At 36.9% G+C, this 20,479-nt stretch overlaps 1 protein-coding gene across 8 annotated transcripts in view; it reads right to left on the reverse strand.

Moving 5' to 3' along the window:
- Positions 1-5,776: 5,776 nt before the first annotated feature.
- The window catches only part of SLC4A7 (solute carrier family 4 member 7), a 93,621-nt gene continuing 78,918 nt past the window's right edge, over positions 5,777-20,479 (reverse strand). For all 8 annotated transcript variants that reach the window (XM_064704675.1, XM_064704673.1, XM_064704674.1 and 5 more), the window contains 8 exons: positions 20,031-20,192; positions 19,541-19,792; positions 17,287-17,355; positions 16,670-16,843; positions 16,183-16,314; positions 15,298-15,389; positions 13,437-13,544; positions 5,777-10,210 (listed from right to left, as the gene is read on the reverse strand). In XM_064704675.1, the coding sequence (XP_064560745.1) occupies positions 10,129-10,210; positions 13,437-13,544; positions 15,298-15,389; positions 16,183-16,314; positions 16,670-16,843; positions 17,287-17,355; positions 19,541-19,792; positions 20,031-20,192 (1,071 nt within the window). In that variant the 3' untranslated portion in view covers positions 5,777-10,128. The remainder of the gene's footprint in view (positions 10,211-13,436; positions 13,545-15,297; positions 15,390-16,182; positions 16,315-16,669; positions 16,844-17,286; positions 17,356-19,540; positions 19,793-20,030; positions 20,193-20,479) is intronic.

Below are 20,479 nucleotides of genomic sequence, written 5' to 3' on the forward strand. Positions count from 1 at the left end.
TGTGTATCATTATTATCATGATGGGGTTAAAAACTCTTTTCCTTAAAAGCAAAGTAGATACAGAGAATTATATCACTGCAGCAAAAGGAGCACATGTTTACTTCCAGAATCAACCGATACTGGTTTTAGAAAAAAAAAACAAAAACAAAACAACTTTGCCATTTTCTCAGCATGAAGGCTTGGGCATCATATCAGGATATCCTTTGAAATTCCAGATATTAATAAGAAAGCTTTTAACCTAACATACAGAAACCCTGGCTTTCCAACACATGCATAGACAATACTGTCTTGCTCTTTCATGTATTTTTTTATTATGGTTTTTCCTTTTATTTCATCTTCTTGCCATTATTTCTCTCTGTGAATTGGCTGCTTACGTTACAACAATGCTTACAGGCTAACATCAAGGTTGTCAACAACAAGCTGTTGTCCAGACAACAGAGAATTTAATAGTTATATTATCCAAATAAACAAGTCAAATGAAGGGTAGAAAAAGGAGGTATCTGACAAAAAAATGAGATGCATACAGTGAGTTGAGAGATGAGATTCTCTCCCTCTACTTGGCTCTCCTGAGACCCCACCTGGACTACTGCATGCACCTCTGGGTCTCCCATAAGCACAACAAGGACCTGCTGGAGTGAGTCCAGAAGGCTATAAAGAGGATCAGAGGGCTGGAGCACCTCCCCTGTGCTGAGAGAAGCTGAGAGAGGGGGAGTTTTTTGGCCTGGAGAAAAGAAGGCTCCAAGGGAGATATCCAGCAGCAGCCCACTGCCTAAAGGGGTCTACAGAAGAGTTGGAAAGGGACTTTTTACATGGGTATGTGGTGTTAGGACAAAGGGATGATGACTGTACACCAAAAAAGTCAGGTTTAGATTATATTTCAGAAGGAAATTCTTTACTGGGAGGGTGATGAGGTACCAGAACAGGTTGCCCAGAGAAGTTGTGGACATCCCTGGAAGTGTGCAAGGTCAAGCTGGATGGGGCTGTGATCAATCTGCTGTATAGTGACAGGTGCCTCTGCCGTGGCAGAGACTTGGAACTCGATGATCTTAAGGTGTCTTCCAACCTCAACCATTCTGTGAATCTATGACCACACAGTCAGTCAAAGAATAACAGAAATTTTCAGCAGTTTAGAATCTAGGCCTTCTCAATGTCTTATACCAAACCTACCTGCTTTCCTGGCAGTGGGACACACAGCTTCTTTCCACAGATGAGCAGATCTGTATGGCATGGCCTCATCAGGGCCATTAGCACACATTAAATCCCTGCATAAAAACATTCAATCTGTAGGTCTGACTTCCCACAAAAGCCCTGACCTACTCACTTTCACAGTGCACAACACCTGTTCACTGAAAATCTTCTAAAGCCCTAGAAAAATACAGAAAGACATGGAAAGAGGACATTCAAGAGGAATCTCGCTGCAACAAAAGCAACTATTGATACAGATCCTTCTCTGAGTGAAAAAAAAAAGAATGGTCAGGCACAGGCTGGGGCTTTAGAATTACCCTGGAGAATTACATACAGCTGTAGCATGGTAGAGCACTTTCAACTTAAAAACCATAGATAAAATACCACTGTCTGATCCTTTCCACCCATTTTACTGTTCACTAAACATGGACTGTTTGGATGTTCCCTTTGGCGTGTCCTTAAGAGGATTTTCTGTATCAAACCCGACAGACTCCTTTTCTTGCTGTGCAATGTAGAATTCCTCTGCTACTGATGTTTACTTCTCCTCCTCATAAAGGCAAAGAAGAAGAAGAAAACTGGTCATGAAACAAAAGCATTGTAAACTACCAGAAGCTGCTCCTTCCCAAATGAACATCAGTCATTTTTCCAGTTACACAATCTCACAGCACAGAACCACCCAAAATGCAACTATTGACAGTATGAACTCGTGCACTGTATTAAATCCCTCTCGGAAGTGGCCTGTAAGCCCAGTTCATCCATGTCTAGTCTTTTAAACAAGCCTTTGTCCTACTACAGGGAATCATTGATCTGGATCCACAAGAAACTTCTCTCCTCTCTTCCATGTATCTGCTCAAGAAGGTTATTAAAAAACATTCCAGAATACTTCTGTGGCACCAGTTATTACCAGGGAATGAATATAAACAGGATTTGTTCCACCACTCAGCAGACAAAATTACTGAGTTCAGACTAAACTGAATGCAGTTTGCTCAAAGCATTTATTTCCTATGCTTCAAGAGCATTAGAAGTTAAGAGAAGCCATGCACATTGCTAAGCACGTTAAGAATCTTCAGGAGTAAGAATTTCCATGTATTATTTCAGTGCCATTCTTATATCATCTCCCCAGTACCCTGTCCGTTGGAATATTACTGAGGCATGACAAAATGCAATAAGCACCTCACATTTGCACAGTGGGAAATACTGTGAAACTCACAAATTGTCTACTTGATCATGAGTATCTGTGCACAAAGAACAGATTTCAACCAATTAAAGAACAACCAAACCACACACAAATAACTTGTTCAAGCAAACAGAGTTAAACCTTAAAATTTTTAGCATCCTGTGAAATCCTTGGGTTAACTCTCCAAACCACAAAGAGCAGGATTCTCACTATGGCTAAAATTTAATCCAGAACTGTTAGGTCTTAGTGATTATTTAGAACATTTTACAACTGTCAACCAAACTTACTTTAGGGCTGCCATTCCAATTCTAATGCTACCTTGGTAAAGATGAAACGGAATAACAGATGACAAATATTTTAAAGGTTTGTTGCCATTACAGATCTAAAAGTCCCTGTGCAAAATTGAACCTGATAAACATCAAGCCACATTCCCTTCACTGCTGCTGAGAATGAAGGGACACTGGTCACTCAAGGATACAGCACTCACCCAGCTCTGAGGACTCACCCTGAGGTTATCTCTCTGTTTCCTAGAGGCCAACAAGTCAGCACAGGTCAGGAAGCCCTTCAGGAAAGAGGCCAGCTCGAGCCACAAACTGACCCTGCAGTGACCTCTTTAGTCTGTCAGCCCAGCATTATCTCAGATGCACTGGACTGGGAAACCTGATTCAGGTTACAAATAATCTCTCCTACTTTAGCCCTGATTGCCTTGTCTCCAAAGCACTTCTACTGTACTAGGGCAGGGACAACATGCAGAAAGGAGGATTTATCCATGCAGCTTAGAATGTTATGCCCTTCACCTTACTACAGAGATTAGACTAATTAATCAACAGCCAGCTGCCAGTGAAAATGGCTTTCCCCATTCCTTCCCTTCCACCAGTAATTCTTCTCTACTTCTTCAGCTGACCTGACCCAAACCTGAGCCAGTTTAGAGAGCTAAATACACAGAAAATAATACACCTCCATTTATATTGATACTTTCTTGCCAATTTAGCTCACTGGCACAGAGGAGTGCCCCTGCTGACAGGGCAGGAATGCACCAGTGCAAATCAAGGGAGAAGACCAGAAAGCCCCTGCCATCAGTAGCCAGTCGTTAAATCAGGGAGGTATATTATCACCATGAGTGAGGGGCAGACAAACAGAAACAACTCCATTTTCCTTCTATCAGCCAGAAACCTGAGAGCAAACAGACATTAATATTTCCTTACGTCTTCTCACAGTAATTTGGCTTTCTTGAAGTCACCAAATAAGTTCCCACCCCGTGTTTCTTCTTTATTCATGCCAGCAGAAATTTCCATGGATTCCATGGAGCCAGGCTATTCAGTGTCCTCATAACTATCCCCCTGCTATGACACCAGCCATGAGGAATGTGTAAGAAACACACCAAACAGCACTCACTAGTTGTGCCAAATAAAAACTGAAATCAGACAACTCTTTTGAAGAACAGAGACACATTAAGAGAAAAATGCCTTTACAGCACAGTCTCATTTAATTCCATTTAAGACAATGGAATTAGAGCAATAGTAATGCATTCATTTTAACTGGGGATAATTACATTTAATTAGTTATGTTGATTCAATTACACAGGAAGAGAGATGCATTCTGACAGCACTGGAATGCAGGACAGGACAAGAAATGCTCCAAGAACCCCATCAGAAACTAAAGAATCCACATGATGAGAAACAGGAGACAAATTACCCTAGACTTGATCTGCAGCCCAGTCTAGTAACTATCCCAGATGACATAAGCACGTAAGATAAAGAAGGTAAAAACAAGACCCACAACAAACAAAACCACGAAGAAGTGTTGGAGGATGAATCTACCCCCACTGACTACAGTGTAAAGGTCTCTTCAACAAGAAGATGTCTCACATTCCCTATAATCTTTACTAGCAATAACTAGTGGATATGGACAATTTGTAAGCCAACTAGTTTCTAGATTTTGCCTTTAACTCCTTTCTTAATCACTGCAGTGGCTGAATTCCACTGTCCAATCATACACAGAATAACAGGCTTAGAGTGGATAAAGAACCAGTAGATATGGTGGCTTTAATAAGACTTTTGATGCTGTTGCTGGATAGGAATGTATCTAATACCCCATCTAATACCATAATCTGGGTCAGATGAAGGTCAGGAGAAAATTCACTTCCTAAAAGAGACATTAGAAATATATTATTGTTGAAACAGAAATTTATTTCAAACATGGCCAAAATAATCCAAAGGAAGCATCAAAGGTGATGAAAAATTCCTAAAAGGTACTTTTCCTTATCTAGTCTGGTAGGGAAAAAAGGGACTTCTGGCTGGCTTCCCCTCATGTTCTCAAAGAGCATGGCAGACATAACAGATCCCCACCAGTGATAGCCTATGTCTAGGAAATTGTATTGAAGAACCCACACAGACAATGTTTGAAGAATATTTCTTTCATTTCATTAACTGAATCAATATGGAAACCCATGTGTTTCTTACACACAAAAACTTCCACACACATATATATGCCTCAATCTTTCTTTAATTAATTCTTTGGAGATTCTCTAAAGGTTAACAAGAGTAAGGTTCTTCCTTGTTTTCCTGACAAATGAAAGCATTTAAACTACTGCTGTTTTGGGATTGTTTGTCTTTTGCTTTTTTCTGTTTTGTTTTCCCTCTGTATCACCTCACTCATTCCATAAATGGCCAGGCCTATTCTCAGATTGCTGGGTCCACCAAATGTCAGTCTCTTGGTTAATTTCCAGAGTGTAACTTTCCTCTGTAGAGGAAAGTCTGCCTAAAACCTGGCATAAACAGCAGTTCACATATGTAAGAGAAAAAAAGAAAAAAATAAGTAAGTAAATAAAAAGAGAGAAAACAAGAGGGGATTTCTGAGGTGCAATAAGCAGCTCAGGTCAGTATCAACTCGAGAGTAACATGTAGCTCTTTCAAATTCACCCTCTCCGCTCCCACTACCAAGCAGACCTTTATAGGGAATGGTACCGCCATTCCTCAGAGCCTCTGGGAACCACGGGGTTGTTCAGTGCCTACCCAGAGCTGGTGAAGGAGCAGGGCTGGGGAGCACGCCACTAAGCGGAACGGGAGGAGGATGGGGACATTGCACCGCCTTCCCTGCCCTGGACTCTCCCGTCCCAGCCCCGCGGTCCCCCGTGTTCCCGTCCCTCCGTCCTGCTCCCCGCGGTCCCTCAGCGGCTCCGCTCCCCCCACCCCGCTCCGCGGCCCGGCTACGACGACGCTCTCTCCGCCGGGACGGGACCCCTCAGCCAATCGCCTCCCCTCTTCTTGGCCCGCCGGCCAATCGCGAGCCGCCGTGCTGCGCGGCCCGGCGCCGTTGCCATGGGCACGGGGAAGCCCCGGCCGGGCCCGACCCCAGTGCCCCCCGGGCAATGACAACAGAAGCGGCCCCAGTGGAGTCCAGGAGATTGTTTATTGCTTTTACCAACTTTCTGAAACGTTACAAAAGATAATTTTATTCTAGCAGTAATTAAAACAACACAAAGGCTGAATCACATTAAAAACAAGTCTGAGAGTTGTGTTTTCTGTATAAACTGAATATTGATTCTACAGTTGGAATAATGTTTTCATTTGCTTTGGATTTGTTTATAAAGTAAGAAAACGTCACTGTAATTAGAAAAGCAGTCATAAAAAATTCGAACCATACAGTATGAAATCACATTTCAAATAAAGAATATTAAAATCAAAACAGCAGTTCAGCTGCAAAAGCTGAACCTGGAAGACACCTTTGCACAGGAGCATCAGCAACAACAGAAAAGAAAATACAAGAAGTAATGTGTCTTTCCAATAAAATCATTTAGAAAAGTATCGATTTTTCAAACTCATTCATTATTCCAAATAAATGTCAACAGATACTAAATTCAATATGAAAGTGTCTTTAGGCAAAGTTCAATGCCAACTACAAAGTCCTAGAAGTTTTCACTAAAAACATTATAAAATAAAATTGACAAACTTACTGAGCAATTTGCTTTATTTATAGCACTACACTTATGCTGACTCAAAGCTGTGTGCATCTACAGTCTTGAAATTTGCCATAAAATAAATTACTGTTGGTATAAACAAAGTATTTCCCATGTTTTACTGTACTTGATAATTTTGTCCTAGATGAGTAATTAAAACATTACTAATCATAAGAAAGCAAAAAGACAACTAAGCTCGCTGTGGCGCTCGCCTGGCAGATTTCATTTGTGAACTGAGAGTCCTGAACCATTCACTTTCTGATTTCCAGAACCTTTGTACAAGACAAACCCTTTAGAGCAGCGCAGGCTCTGCCACGTGACACCCATTTGGTACAGAAATATTTCACAGCCTGTCGAACCTGCCTTTGCAAAGGGCACGAATTAGGAAGTGACCGCATAAAGACAAGAGATGCAGGTGAAGCAAATGATAACTTACAGGAGAACTTGCATTAAATGAAGAAAAAATGGCCAAGATACTTGGTTGAAAAAGATCCCAAAGCCATTAGGGCACCAAGTTCTACCCTGACGGGTTTTATGATGACAAACTTGGCAATTTGGAACATTTCACGGAACAATTATATAAAATATTATGTTATAGCTGCAAAGTTCATCTAGGAGGAAATTGTTGTTAACTTGGGCATATGTAAACAGAATGAAAAACGTGTCATTGTAATACATACGAAAATGAGTTTTCTAGAATATAATTTAAACACACAAAACTGCATTTTAAGTAATACATTTTAAATGATAATTTAAATGGAGTGGTCAAAATTAAGACCTAGATTTCATGTAAACATTAATATTTATAAATAAATTAGGAAAAAAAAAAAAGAAAAAAGGAAAAAGAAGGAGAAAAAAAAAAAAAAAAGAGGGACTTCCTGAGGTGGCTCTGCAGCCAGGTACACAGTAGCACTAAGCTCCATTCCAGGAAACCAAGGCATCTATAAAAAGTGCAGGGTTGGTTATTTTCCTCTAGCTATTGGAATGGAAATCCATTGGCGTAGTTTTTACAGGGCTTAAGCCCTATGAAAGAAAAAAAAAATAAAAATCAGTGCACAGCAATTGTCACTGCTCTTTTGCATCCATTAAGGCAAAACATCTACATAAAATAAACTACATCCTTAGTTGTCTTATTTTAATACTATGTGTGACTTTAAAGCAGAGAAGGTGTAAAATGGCCACTGAATCACTTAACCATACATTAGCAACAAGGATTTATGTACTTAACACCAGAACTTCTCCTGTTCATATGGGAAGAAAGTGCAAATATAACTATTGCCCAAGAACACTGGAACTAAAGGTCACTGTAAACTGGCTTGCCAAGTCATGGTATTTCTGGTACTGATTAAAATATCTACACAATTCAATAAATACTGTGATTAGACTTGTGGGGCTTTGGTTTTGTTTCCTTTCAATGTTACTCAAAATATATCCACCTCCTGTAATAATGACCAAAACTTCTGAAGTAGAAGCCAAATACAAGGTGTGCAGCACCATGGAACCCTGATTTCCAGCATTAAAGAGTTAGAAATCCAAGAGGCTTCTAGTAATTTTTTGGGTCTTTGGAAACTGTTGTAGGACTATGAACAGGAAGTGAAAAATACTACTGAGGACAGAAGTACTGTACTGTGGATGATGCTACATAAAATCCTCAAAATATCTCTTCCCTCCTTGATTCAGTGCAAGAGGTACTTAGTTGTCAACTACTGACATGCAGATGGATGTTGTTAGGGTTTTTTTAAAATAATGTATGAAGTTTTGAGAAACCATCTGCTGTAGTTTCATTGTTATCTCAGTTTGATCAGAGGGAAACCATGGGTTACTTTCTGAAAGAGCATGAGGTCAAACTAAGGCACGAGCTACACTACCATCTAAGAATGCAGGTCATTACACAGTATTGCTCAAACTGGTAATGCAGACCTCTCTTGCTTTGCCACTGACCTGAGCCTGTTATGACAGTTTGGATACCATTATTCATATTGCTGTACACTACGATTTTCTTTCTTTAAACTGCCTTCTCAGAATTCAGTTAAATGAAAAAAGGAAAGAAAAAAAATGTTAAATAATTGCATTAAATTTAAAGGGAACAGTAACAGTCCATGTAATGTAAATACTATTTTAAAATGTTTCTATTTATTCCCACTGATTGCCTTATTTTTGTAATATACAGTTACCTTCTCTACAGGTGACACTTGGCTGAAGAGCACCAAAATTCCACCTCAAGTGGGATTTTCAGATAAAGTCTGCCCTCCTCCAGAATCAGCTCCTTTTGCAATCGTTGAGAATTTTATCACTTGGTCCATGGTAAAACTCCCAACTCTACCAAAAGCAGCATTAAGCAAACAGCATCTTCTAGTATTAAATGAGCACAGATTCTAATTAAAGCCATTGTAATGATCCAGAAAGGGCTAGTGGCAATTCAGAATGTAAAGAGATACTGTTGGAAATTAAAGCCAAAAAAACTAAGGCATAAGGCAAAAGAAATATTAAGAATGGAAACTGAGCAGGTAAGTCATCAAGATTTTCATTTATATATAAAATTCTCATTATTTCAAATATTATAATGCTAAACACTAGAACTTGAAAATGTAACTACAATAAATGCACTGACTGCATCTTTATCAGTGGAGTCCCCAAAAAATCCCATTTACTTTAATAAATGAATATTTATTTTTTCAATTCATCTTACATGATAGAAATTTATACTAATTAAAATAAATAATGTGTTTAAAAATAAGTTGGTGTGCTACCATATATGCCCTTTACAATGGAGAGGATCAGAACTGTACATACAAATACCACAAGCAATTAGTAATCCATAAAATAATACTGATCATAAACCTATTCCAGAATTGAGCTCCAACTAATTTAATCAAATACACAGTAAATTAAAAAATTTATTAACCAAGAAATATATTTGATGAAGATATAAAATACTCCAAAATCTTAAAGCTGAGCAAATCAGACACCGAAAATCTATGGGAAAAATGTAAGCAAAAACAGGAAGAAAAGAATTCAAGAGTACTGATGTGGTAAGTACTTATAATTTCCTAGAGACCAATTGCTGCCTGTAAATCCAATTTATATTGTGTAAACATGGAGTGTCCAGAATGGCAAATACTGATCTGGGACTGTAACTGCCATTACTGCACTCATACTGTTACTGGACAATAATGAAAACTCAAGAGAATTCAGAAAACCAAAGAAAGCAGCACACCAGGGTATTTAGATACATTTTAAGGCTTAACTAACCACCTGACTTAGGGCTCTAGGCCACTCCTGTAGAGTAGGAGAGACAGAATCCAGAAAACACTAGCATGGAGTGGAGACATAAAACACAGTAGTTCTTGTCAACTGCACATTAACATTTGTTCTATGAAACCACAAAAAAAGTATACCCTGCAAAAACAAGCACTAATTGCCTGCATGGAAAACAAAACTTCTGTGGCGCACATTATAAACAGAGGTATTGCAAAATTTTAAGCAATGTGGACCAGTAATCATCAGCAAAAGCTGATGTAACTTTTATGCAAATATTGATTATGGAAAATAATAAGCATTCATTACAGTCTTCCTATTTAAAAATGAAAATAAAATTTCCAATAAAATAAATAGCTGAAGTGTGATTACCACTCATCTTATTTGCTGGGAAAATCTTTGCATTATGCAAGCATATCTACAGTGCCCAAAAAATGGCAGGAATTAAATATCTGTTGCTCCTTAAACTGGAAATCACACTTCCATGGTAAAATATCCTACAGTGATATATATGTACACACAAATATAAGCAATTCCCATTGTTTCCATTCTATAAAGATGTTTCAGCATCCACGTATCTCACAACAGGTGACTTTTCCACTTCTATTTCCACGCTTTCTGGTTTTTCAGGGCTGTTTGAAAACAAAGAAGAAAATGTAAAGTCTGGGCCACTTTAGGAAAGGTTAAATTACAAATGTTTTATACTTCAAAATGAAACCTGAAAGTATTTACATGAGGATGCTTTTATGATAAGGCACTTCTATTACATTTTAGTAATTGTTAAATAATATTCACAGGAGCAGTGACTTAACTTAAAAGAGAGAAAACACCAATATCTCCTTCATAAATACCATATCCAATTCCACTGCTTTTATTGATTTGAAACTGTTCTTGCAAAACTTCTTTAAAAACAAACAAACAAATCCCCAACACAGCCTGCAAAATGGTAAAAATACTCAAAAATACATAACAAGCAATATTACTAATACATCTTTATTCCTGGGCAGGGAAACCATCTGTTCACAAGCATGAGAGGACATTTCAGTCTGTTCAAAAGGGGAAACCACACTTCCAACAACAGCAGAGGACAGTAAGAAACCTGTGTAACCTGAACCTTCCATTCAAGTGAAGCAGAAGACTCAAAAGACAAGTGGCACCTGAACAACTGACACTCTTAGGGACACAGACACTGAACAGTGCCTGACTGAAGGACAATAAGGAATGTCATAAGGTAGTTGGAAGTCAGTAGAAGATGAAATGGAACAGCCTAAGAGGGAGGATGAATTTCAAAAGAGATGACACATCTGTAGATTGCTCTTTAAGGAAAAAAATATATTAGAAATTCATGCAAAGAGAAAAATTCTGGGTCTCCTTAGAAGATACAAGTGTGCTGGGACCCCACAGTCTGTAAACTACAATAGATGGCTGAGGAAAAAAGAAAAAGCAATCTGAATCAATTCAGAAAAAGAAAATAAAAAAATAAAAAATTGATCATCTTAAAAATACATGGTTTTTAATAAATCATGTCAAGCCACACAACATGTCATCTGGAATTATAAGAGACATGCCTCCTTTGAACTGCATTAGTATTTGAATATAAATCTGAAAATAGCAGTGCTTACAGAACCATTTTTACCACAGCACTAAATGTCTGTCTGTACCACCAGATGAAGACAGTTAAGCAGAAAAACCTTAACAGAACTGAAATCAGTAATTTACTGGAAATTACTTTTGAATGACCAGTAGTGACATCTCTGAATCTCAACAGGATGCAAAGAAAGTATAGCAAACACCTCAAAACAGCAACCAATTGAGTTAAGGCTCAAGAAGTCTGCCTTTCAACATTTTCAAGATTAATGCACTATCAGATTGCCTGTTAAAAACCCAGTTTCTGGCACCAGTGGTTCTTATTTTCCATTTGCAGTTTTAGCAAGTTCCCTACCAAGATGGATTTTTTACTGTACTAATCTCAAGGAGGGTATGTTATAGAATCAAAGGGAACTGTCTTATAGCAAAACATAATCAATAGATGGAATAATGAATGCAAGGCTAAGCACAACAAAAAACACTGCAAACTGATTAGAAGCCTGATTCACTAGTATTGCATATAATTCCATACTAACTTAACCTACTCAGGAAACAGGAAAGTGAGAGATGAAATTGTACTAAATTAGAACTGCCTGAAAACCAAATCTAAACATTTTCATTCTTCTGGAAAAAGAAATGCAGGCCTGTATCTCTTCAAGCCTTATATGCCCAATGACTATCAGATAATTCACTAGAATCATTCATAAATTGTGTAATGGGCTGCTTCTAAGAATTTAGCAGGGAAGAAAACACCTATTAAATAAGGAGGGCGTACTGACACACATACTCTCTTATCTCTTCAATTTGTCTTCTTGATGGTCTCACTCATGCGGTACTGAAGATTTTGAAATATTTTAGTTCATTTATTTAATTAATATTAAATTAAATATTAATTGAAATATTTTATTTAATTAAATATTCATTTAACATTTTAAAAATGTTTAAACAACTCAGCCTAGACATTCATGAAAACGGTGCCTGCACTAATGAGTCTCTTAAGCTTTTCCTCTTACAAAACACCTCAAAGTTCTTTCTCTGTCTCCTTTACCCTTGGCTGACCTGCTGTCTGGCCAAAACTGTACTTCCATGCCTTGTTTGGAGCAATGTGTGTGGTGAATAGACAGATAGTATACAAGTGCTAGGTCACTAGTGGTGCTTCCAGCAGGACCTGAGATGGCTTGGACAGAGCCATGAACAGAGTATGCTCTCTATGGAATGATCCAGCCTTGCACAGAGCATGAACACACCCTCCTCACCATGAATACTTTCACTGAGATGTAATTTTATACAAAACCTGACAATTTTGTATCTCTCAGATATGTCTTCCTCAGACAGAATTGGCTGAAAAGGATCAACCAATAGAAGATGCAGACAATAGACAAGAGGACTGCTTAGGTTTAGTTTTCTGAGGCAAAAATGCCCATTCTCCCCATTCCTACATAAAAACTGCTAAGCAGTAGCGGCATGGATGATGAGCAGTCCCCAGATAAAAGTTCCTATAAATCACAAGCCTTTCAGGAATTTGGGAATATTCTGCACAAATACTCACATCTTGGCTTGTTTCCCTAGACAGATTCAGATAGACAGGGAATAAATCAGGATAAAACAGCAGAATGATACATCACACTCAGACTTTGTTCTTTGATGGGGAGCTCACAGAGAAGAAAGGCTACTGGCCAGCATAGAAGGTAAGTGTCAGCTTACAGGGAAAGTTCAGAGCACTGAGGGCTCATGATCTGTCCATGTACTTCACTGAAGTATATTTCAGTGAAGATAGCATCTGAGACAGGTTCAATTTTTAGATATTTAAAATGAGTTGAGGGAAAGCAATCCAAGCAACACACTCCCCCACAAAAACAGAACCTAGGGCAGTACAAAGCAACAATGCAAGTGCTGGACTTACCTTGCATTCTCAGTGGAATTTGTATTATTGAGCATCAAACCACTCTCATGCTTATATACATACTAGTACTTAGAAACCCTAAGCTCATCAGAGCAATAAACACTTGTCTTAAGTAAATAAATAGTAATTTTAAAATTACTATTTAAAATAATACATTAATAAAATAGCAAGAAAATAATTCCTTATAGAAACTGATAAAATCAGAGCAAAGAGGAAAAATTAAGCTCAAATTCAAATTCTTCTAAAGTAAGAAGTCAGTAACTCAGATTCATAGACCACATTTTTTTTAAGATATAGTTCAATAAATACAAGTATGGCTGATAAACACAAGACAATTAGTTAGAAAAGGTGTGAGTAATTATAGCTACCTCAGGTTAGCTCTGGTTACTTTGGCATTCTCAGTACTCATGGCAAGAGCCTTCCACTGTGCAGTTTTGGCCATTTCGTCTGATATGTTTACAACTGAGGGATCAGTGCTAAAGAACAAACATACTTTCAGGTTAGTATTCAATTCCTTGCAACACTATTATACTTACTGTCACTCATCATTTACATCAGTTGTGCCTTCTTTCAATATTTACACAGCCACAAGTTGAGTTCACCTCTTAAAAGTATACTTCAACAAAAAACTGAAAATTTAACTAACCAGCACTACCATAACGACATAGCATCTCAAAACAGTTTTTCACCAGTAAGATATTGAGAAAACTTGAGAGGTAACCCATACCTAGGTTCAGAAAATTATTTTGCATGCCAAGAAATAATGAATTGAATCACACTGTTGTGCTAAAACCTTAATGGATCAGTTACTTTAAGTGGCTTCTAGGAAATAATCAAGGGCAAAAGAGCAAAGGTTAATAAAATTTCAAAAATTTAAGTGAGATTTGAAACTATTAAAAATCTAGAAATTCCAATTATTTTGACAGATAAGTTTTGCTTTTTTTTCTAAAAAGCCTAATTAGATATTTTGCAAGGTTATTTTGTCAGACCACCCCCCTCCCAAGTGTTGCAGAAGATAAGTTTACCTTCACAGATGTAACGATTTTAAAGCCTATTTCCACTTTTGTTCTCCACACAGTTCTATGTGAAGCAGACTCAGGTGCTGCCTGTAGGTCTGCTTTCTGTTCTGTTCCACACTTAAGCCTCAGAATCTATCCCAGATCATCTCTAAGTTTTTCAAATGGCAGAAAAAAACTTTCAAAGCCATTCTTCCTCAGGGATCCCACAAGACATACAAGGCAGCAGAATACATACAAAACATACATACACACACAGGTGATGAAGTCTCACCTCTACTGTGAGAGCAATTAGCAACTCAAATGTTTTTTTAAAAAGCTTTAGCATTTTCATTTGAGTTGCTTAAGTCTGATTAAGCCTGCTCTGAGAACAGACAGCAGCACTCAGCAGAAATATCTGTCTAATCCAAATTTCTGTCTGTTCCCAACTCTCATCAGGGGATACCTGGTACTACCCTAGATCCACAGGAAGGCAAATTTTTAACCTAGGAACCCTTGGTATTAGAGACGAAAAGAAAACCTGTAAGCTATTCATCCGTCACATCTTACACTTCTGTTGGAACAGCTGAGAACACCTGACCACTCAGCTAAATACAACCCCAGTAATGGAGACACCAACTGAGGCAAAATGCCTATCAAAGGTGAAAGAATTTCCATGACTGAAATTTGAGTACCTCCTTTTCTGGAAGAGAATCTGTTTGTATATTTATGCTCAGAAAATAATATTTTAAAGTAAAAATGGTTGCCTGTACAACGGGTTTTTTGTACTACAGAGATTATGACTTTAACTTTTGCTTAGGTAAACCAAATAATTACACACTTGGATTTCTTCTGCAAAACCCAAGTGGCTGGCAAACACATGGCTCAACTGATGCTATTAGTTGCTTAATGCTCAGTATTTCATGCACAGTAGCACACAAATATTCCATCAAAACTGACCAAGGATGCTTCTTCACCTTTAGTACAGCTGGTCGAAATTGAGTCATCTGATCTGTTCAAGATGGTCATGTAAATTTATAATTAAGATGCAGTTTTAAAGAACAATGCAGTACAAAAATACTAATGTAGCACCATGAGATATATATTCCTATTTCCTAATTATGGCTAAGTTACCAGCTTGGGGAAAAATTATTTCAACTCATAAACAACCAACTTAATATAAAGAAAATTTTGGGCTCTGATAAAAGAATTTTTAAACAGACACATTTTATACCTGTATTTCAGGGTTTTTACAGGAAAATCTATATTTGCTTCTCCATATGCAAGGTGTACACTGTCATGGTCTGAAAACATTCTCTCTGCTTCCTGTAAATTCCAAGTAAGAAGATTGTAAAATTACTCACACAGCAGAAACTACAGTAGTATCTCAATTTATTCAGTTATCATCTCAACTTATTCAAGTTATAAGACAGGTATTCCATAGGGGTAAAAGGCACTTCTGTATAGATACCACAGTTGAATGCAGGAGACAGAGATTGACCTTTCCTCCTTGAAGTGTCTTATTAAGGGAGGGGACATGGGAGACTGGGGAAGGAGGGTGTTACAGGCTGTGCAAGGAATTCATCTAGATGGTGCACAGAAAGGCAGGACTTTCATGGATAAGTTCCAGAAGCTATATTACTGTATTTTTGGTAACTAGTAGTTGCACTGAATGACAGCTCCACAAACACACATGAGCAAAATGTCCCTGATATTATGAACACTTTTGTGACTAATTTAAGCAGAATAAAGAAATCCTACTCCACCACTTCCCTCTCCCTCTCCTTTCTCTCCATTTTCTTTCCTTCTAATCTGATGAAAGACCAAAAAACCCAACATTTTTGTGCTAACAACTGCTTCTTTACACTTTGCTTGAAAATTTTGATCACAAATAAAAATCATAGTTTGTAATAGCATAATTGAAACAAAGACTTAATTCCTTAACCAGCAGCAACTGTTCCTCTAGTAAAGAATTTAATTTCTTAAGTAAGTGAAGAATTTCAAAATATGTATCTGGTATATAAGGTCATATGCTCAGGTCACATAGTATTATTTTAAATTGCATTAGGTATTTCCTAGAAATTTACAACATGCTCAGTTTGATTGTTTTCACACTTACTTCTTTCTCTTTTATCTTTTCATCATCTTCTGTCTTCTTTTTACTTTCTGGCATAAGATCATCAAGCCAGCTAAGATCTTTTTTGGTGAAACACAAATCCATGAGCTTGCGAACGAACACTAATGCTAGAACCTAAAGGGAACCACAGAAAAAATACTTTATATATTATACTATTCAAATGAACAAAAATGCACACACACTTTCAGAACACTCAGAATCTGTAACTGAAGCCCTTTTTTCTAGTACTAGATTTCACCTTACCCCAAAGGTAAATAATTTCCACTTTCAGTAGCTATTCACAACTGAATTGCTTTTTAGGAAATGAGAAGTCTCTGTGTTTCAAAAGTGAACAGCTTGTACTACAGGGGCTTTTTGTTTCTTTCCCACTTCCTTCTTTCTTAAAGGCAGCAAGCATCTTCTGAAGAGACTCTGAATAATACATGTAGTCTTGTATAAAAATTATTAACTGGCAAACCAGAAAACTTACCATCATAGGGAAAACAACAGCAGCTGCAGAGGCTTTGATCACCCACAAGAGAACTAGACAAGTGAGCTGAACAACTGTAAAGATATGGACCTTCCACAGTGGCACATAACGTAGATAAATCAGGTCAGGTTGATGTTTGGCAGGCATTCCAAACAGTTTTATACGGTCAAAAAACTGCATGGGAAAATAAAAGCATTCTTCAGTTAATTATTTTTTGCCTCACCAGAAGAAAATGAATGTTCACAGGAGACTACAGAAATGTAAAATAATCCCAAATTAAATACTAATGAAAGGCAGTGAACATTCAAGGGGGTGGAACTGTGGGCTGTTTTGCAGGGGTCAGCAATGGCCCCCCCCAGCAATCAAAAATTCCAGAATATTTCAGAAAATTTGTTTCTTAGCTATGCTATTGAAAGAATAAATAAAAAAGAACTGACAAGTGAAGACATAATATTGTAAGAACAAATACTTGAACATGACACCAAGGAAATTATCCTATATGCTATTCAGAAAATATGGAACAACTTTATTGTGGCTCACATAATGCAGGGTGTTACAGCTTCCTTTTCATTCAGTGTTAAACAAAAGTGAACTGCTTGTTAAAAATCAGACTTTACCTGAATCCCTTTTAATGAAGATACTCCCATGTAAAGAAAGACACCATACAAAACTGGCATTGGAATAAACTAGGGGGGAAAAAACACCCACAGTTAAAAGTGGAATCAACATGACATAAGAGAGCAGTCCATATGAGTGAAAGGCACAGACCAAGTTATTTTTTACTTTATATTTTACTTAAGTGAAATCTGAAGACCTTTATTTAAAAGAATACATATGTATTATTGAGCAGCAAAAAAAATCTAGAACTAACAAGGTTATCATCAGGATAAAAAAGCAGTTCTGCCTTGACTGCTCACTCACTCAATTTTCTAGGTTGCAAGAAAAATTTCTATTCATGCTAAATATACTGCTTTATGCTGCTGTTTGACAGGAACTGTATCAAGACTACGGTAATCTGTACAACTTCAGTAAATTGCCACATTAAGTTTTACTTCTGAACACCTGGAACAGACAATACAAAAACCTCACCATACCTACTGAGCTATGAAAATCTGCTAATTATTCAGAACTAAGTTTTGCTTCAGTAAGAAGACCAATTTAAAGCTTATTAAAATAATATTTCTAATAATTTAAATTGTAATATATAATAGCTTATATAATTTTATACAGTGTGATTTTCTATTTTGATATAACTTAAAGCTTACTAAGATAACAAAGTTGTCCACTGATTTCAGTGGCACTTGCATCAACCCTCTGCAGCGAAGCCTTCTTTGCTCCTGAATTCATTAAGCTTCCAAGTAAAGGACAGCCAAGATACAACATGAAATTTTAATAAAAACTGCTGCTATCAAGACTGAACAAAACTCTTTATTTAAACAGTGTGAAATAAAACTAGGCCTTAGGGATTCATGATGTATGTGTGTGTGTGGCTAGTGTCTTCACTGTAAGTTGTGTAATTTGATATAGTGTCTTCTATTGCATTAAATCAGTATAAATCCACACATGGAACAAAAGCACAACAACTGTCAGATGCAAGGCTTTGTTCTCCTTACTTCTTTTGAACAATAACAGTCATTCACACTGAAAAAGAAAAACATTTCTTAAAAGCAAAGAGTTATAATTTCATTCCTATTACCCTGGGCCCATAAACCAAAAAGTATTCCTTTCTATGAATAAAAAGTTAAAATATGGGATTGAAAACACTTTGCTTCAGCAACCACCACTTTTAGTTTTCGCTTTTGAGCAACAATAAAACTATTTCAGTGTTTCTGCTTTTGATTCTGATTGTTCACATTATACAGCTGAGCTCTTGGTAACTTTAATGAGAGACTGTCAAATCTGAATTTTTTTTTAGTAACTGCAATGGTCTTATTTTTTACGGACCTTTACATTCTTTAATAGATATACAAATGGTCAACTATTTAAAATTTATAATACATAACTACTTATTAAACTATAGCTGCATGTTTACAGGATTATTCTTTCCCATTATCTAAATTTGAGAAGCTGCATTTCTTATGAAATTACTTGAGATCTTTCTTTGTTTATACAGACTTTTACAAAGCTCTTTAGAAATACCAGCAGTTACGCAGTTATCTGCATTTCTGACAACAAAAAAGATAATTCTTTAATTTCTCCTTTTAACTACTGGATTTGAAACAGCAAAGTAGAAGTTGAACAGATTTTAGTAAATCTGAGCAAAATCCAACTGAATTTTCTTCCAATAGTCATTAAAAGGTCACTAGGGATATAAATTAGGAGATAAAGTGTAATCTGATGCTACAACACAACTGCAAAATCACCATTATAGTGTGATCATGTATAAAATAATCTTGACACTCTAAGAATCAAATTAAGTTTAGTAAGCTGAAGAACAAGAAGTGAAAAATGGAATTTCTCCCTTTTAAAGTAATGTTTCTGCTCCTTCTGCTACACTACATTACTTCTGCTCAAGTAGCTTTACTTCTTTATCACACTCCTTTTCTCTCTCCATTTAAGCACTTACATAAAAACTGCAGTTTTTAGGTAACATGAACTGGAAAAACTAAAAAAATGTTGGCAAGAAAAATCAAGTAACACAGGAAAAGGTTGCTTTCTTCACTACTCACTACATTCCTAGCTTTCTCAGATTTCATTTTCTTGCATCCTTCCATAGTGTTTCTATTCAACTAACATCTGTTGCTAAAAAAGCAATTTGAGAATGAGTCCAGGCATATCTTACTTAAAATAAAAGAACTTTCTCACATTATGAAATGCTAAATCACAACATCAATAGCACAAAGAAAATATTTTGGAAAAACTCTCTTTTACCTTTAACACAGAGGTCATGGACACTGACGTCCCCATCAGCACAAAAATCATCAATCCTGTCACTCGCTGCTCCCGGATTCCCAAAAACTTTGGTCGTTCTCCTGGTGCTGAGCATTGAGATTCAACTTTCAGGCTGTTAACATGACTTATAGACAGGACAGTTGCAGCAACAAACCACGGTAAGCCCATGATAGAACATACTCCCAACATAATACCAACCATGAGCAGATCAAGATGATAACCACAGCCTTTCTGTAAAATTAAGCAAACAAATAACTTGAAAAACTTTCTATTTATATGATCATACTTCTAACTCAGCAGGTGAATACAACTGCAAAAGTCAGATACTTTGAGAGTATCCACAAAATTATATTTGTTCTTGATTAGTCAATTTATATTTAGCAGCTGATGGTAATTTCACAAATTTGCAGAATGAATCTGATTTTACGTAACTTACACAACATTAGACTTACATAAAAAGGACTTTTACCTTCAGTTTATGCTCTTTCCTGTTTATAATAACAGCTGTTATTTGTTGATCCATGAAAATGAGAATGGTACAGAGTAAAGCAGGAAGAGCAGCAACCAAGAGTGTCCACCAAGGATTGTGTCCAAGAGGATCTATGAACCATCCTCGATCTTTTCGGGTGGGCTGAAAAAAGGACACCAACTCGTCAACAAGGAGAATTAAATGACTAAAATAGAATGCAGATTTTATCATTACAAACAGTTTCAACGACCAACAGAGCAGTCCCTTAAGTATATGTTTAGGTTGTCTTCCAATGGCTTTGACCAAAAGACTGATTTAGTTGTTACAGGTGACCATGGCATTTATATGGGAAAAATCAAAACAAACCCATTTGATTCCTTCATTTTGTACATTTACACAAAAGAATCCTTTCTTTTCAGTAATAATATAAAACATAAATTTTTTTGTCA

This window comes from Zonotrichia leucophrys, chromosome 2 (genome assembly GCF_028769735.1).
Source record: "Zonotrichia leucophrys gambelii isolate GWCS_2022_RI chromosome 2, RI_Zleu_2.0, whole genome shotgun sequence".
Classification (NCBI taxonomy): Eukaryota; Metazoa; Chordata; class Aves; order Passeriformes; family Passerellidae; genus Zonotrichia; species Zonotrichia leucophrys.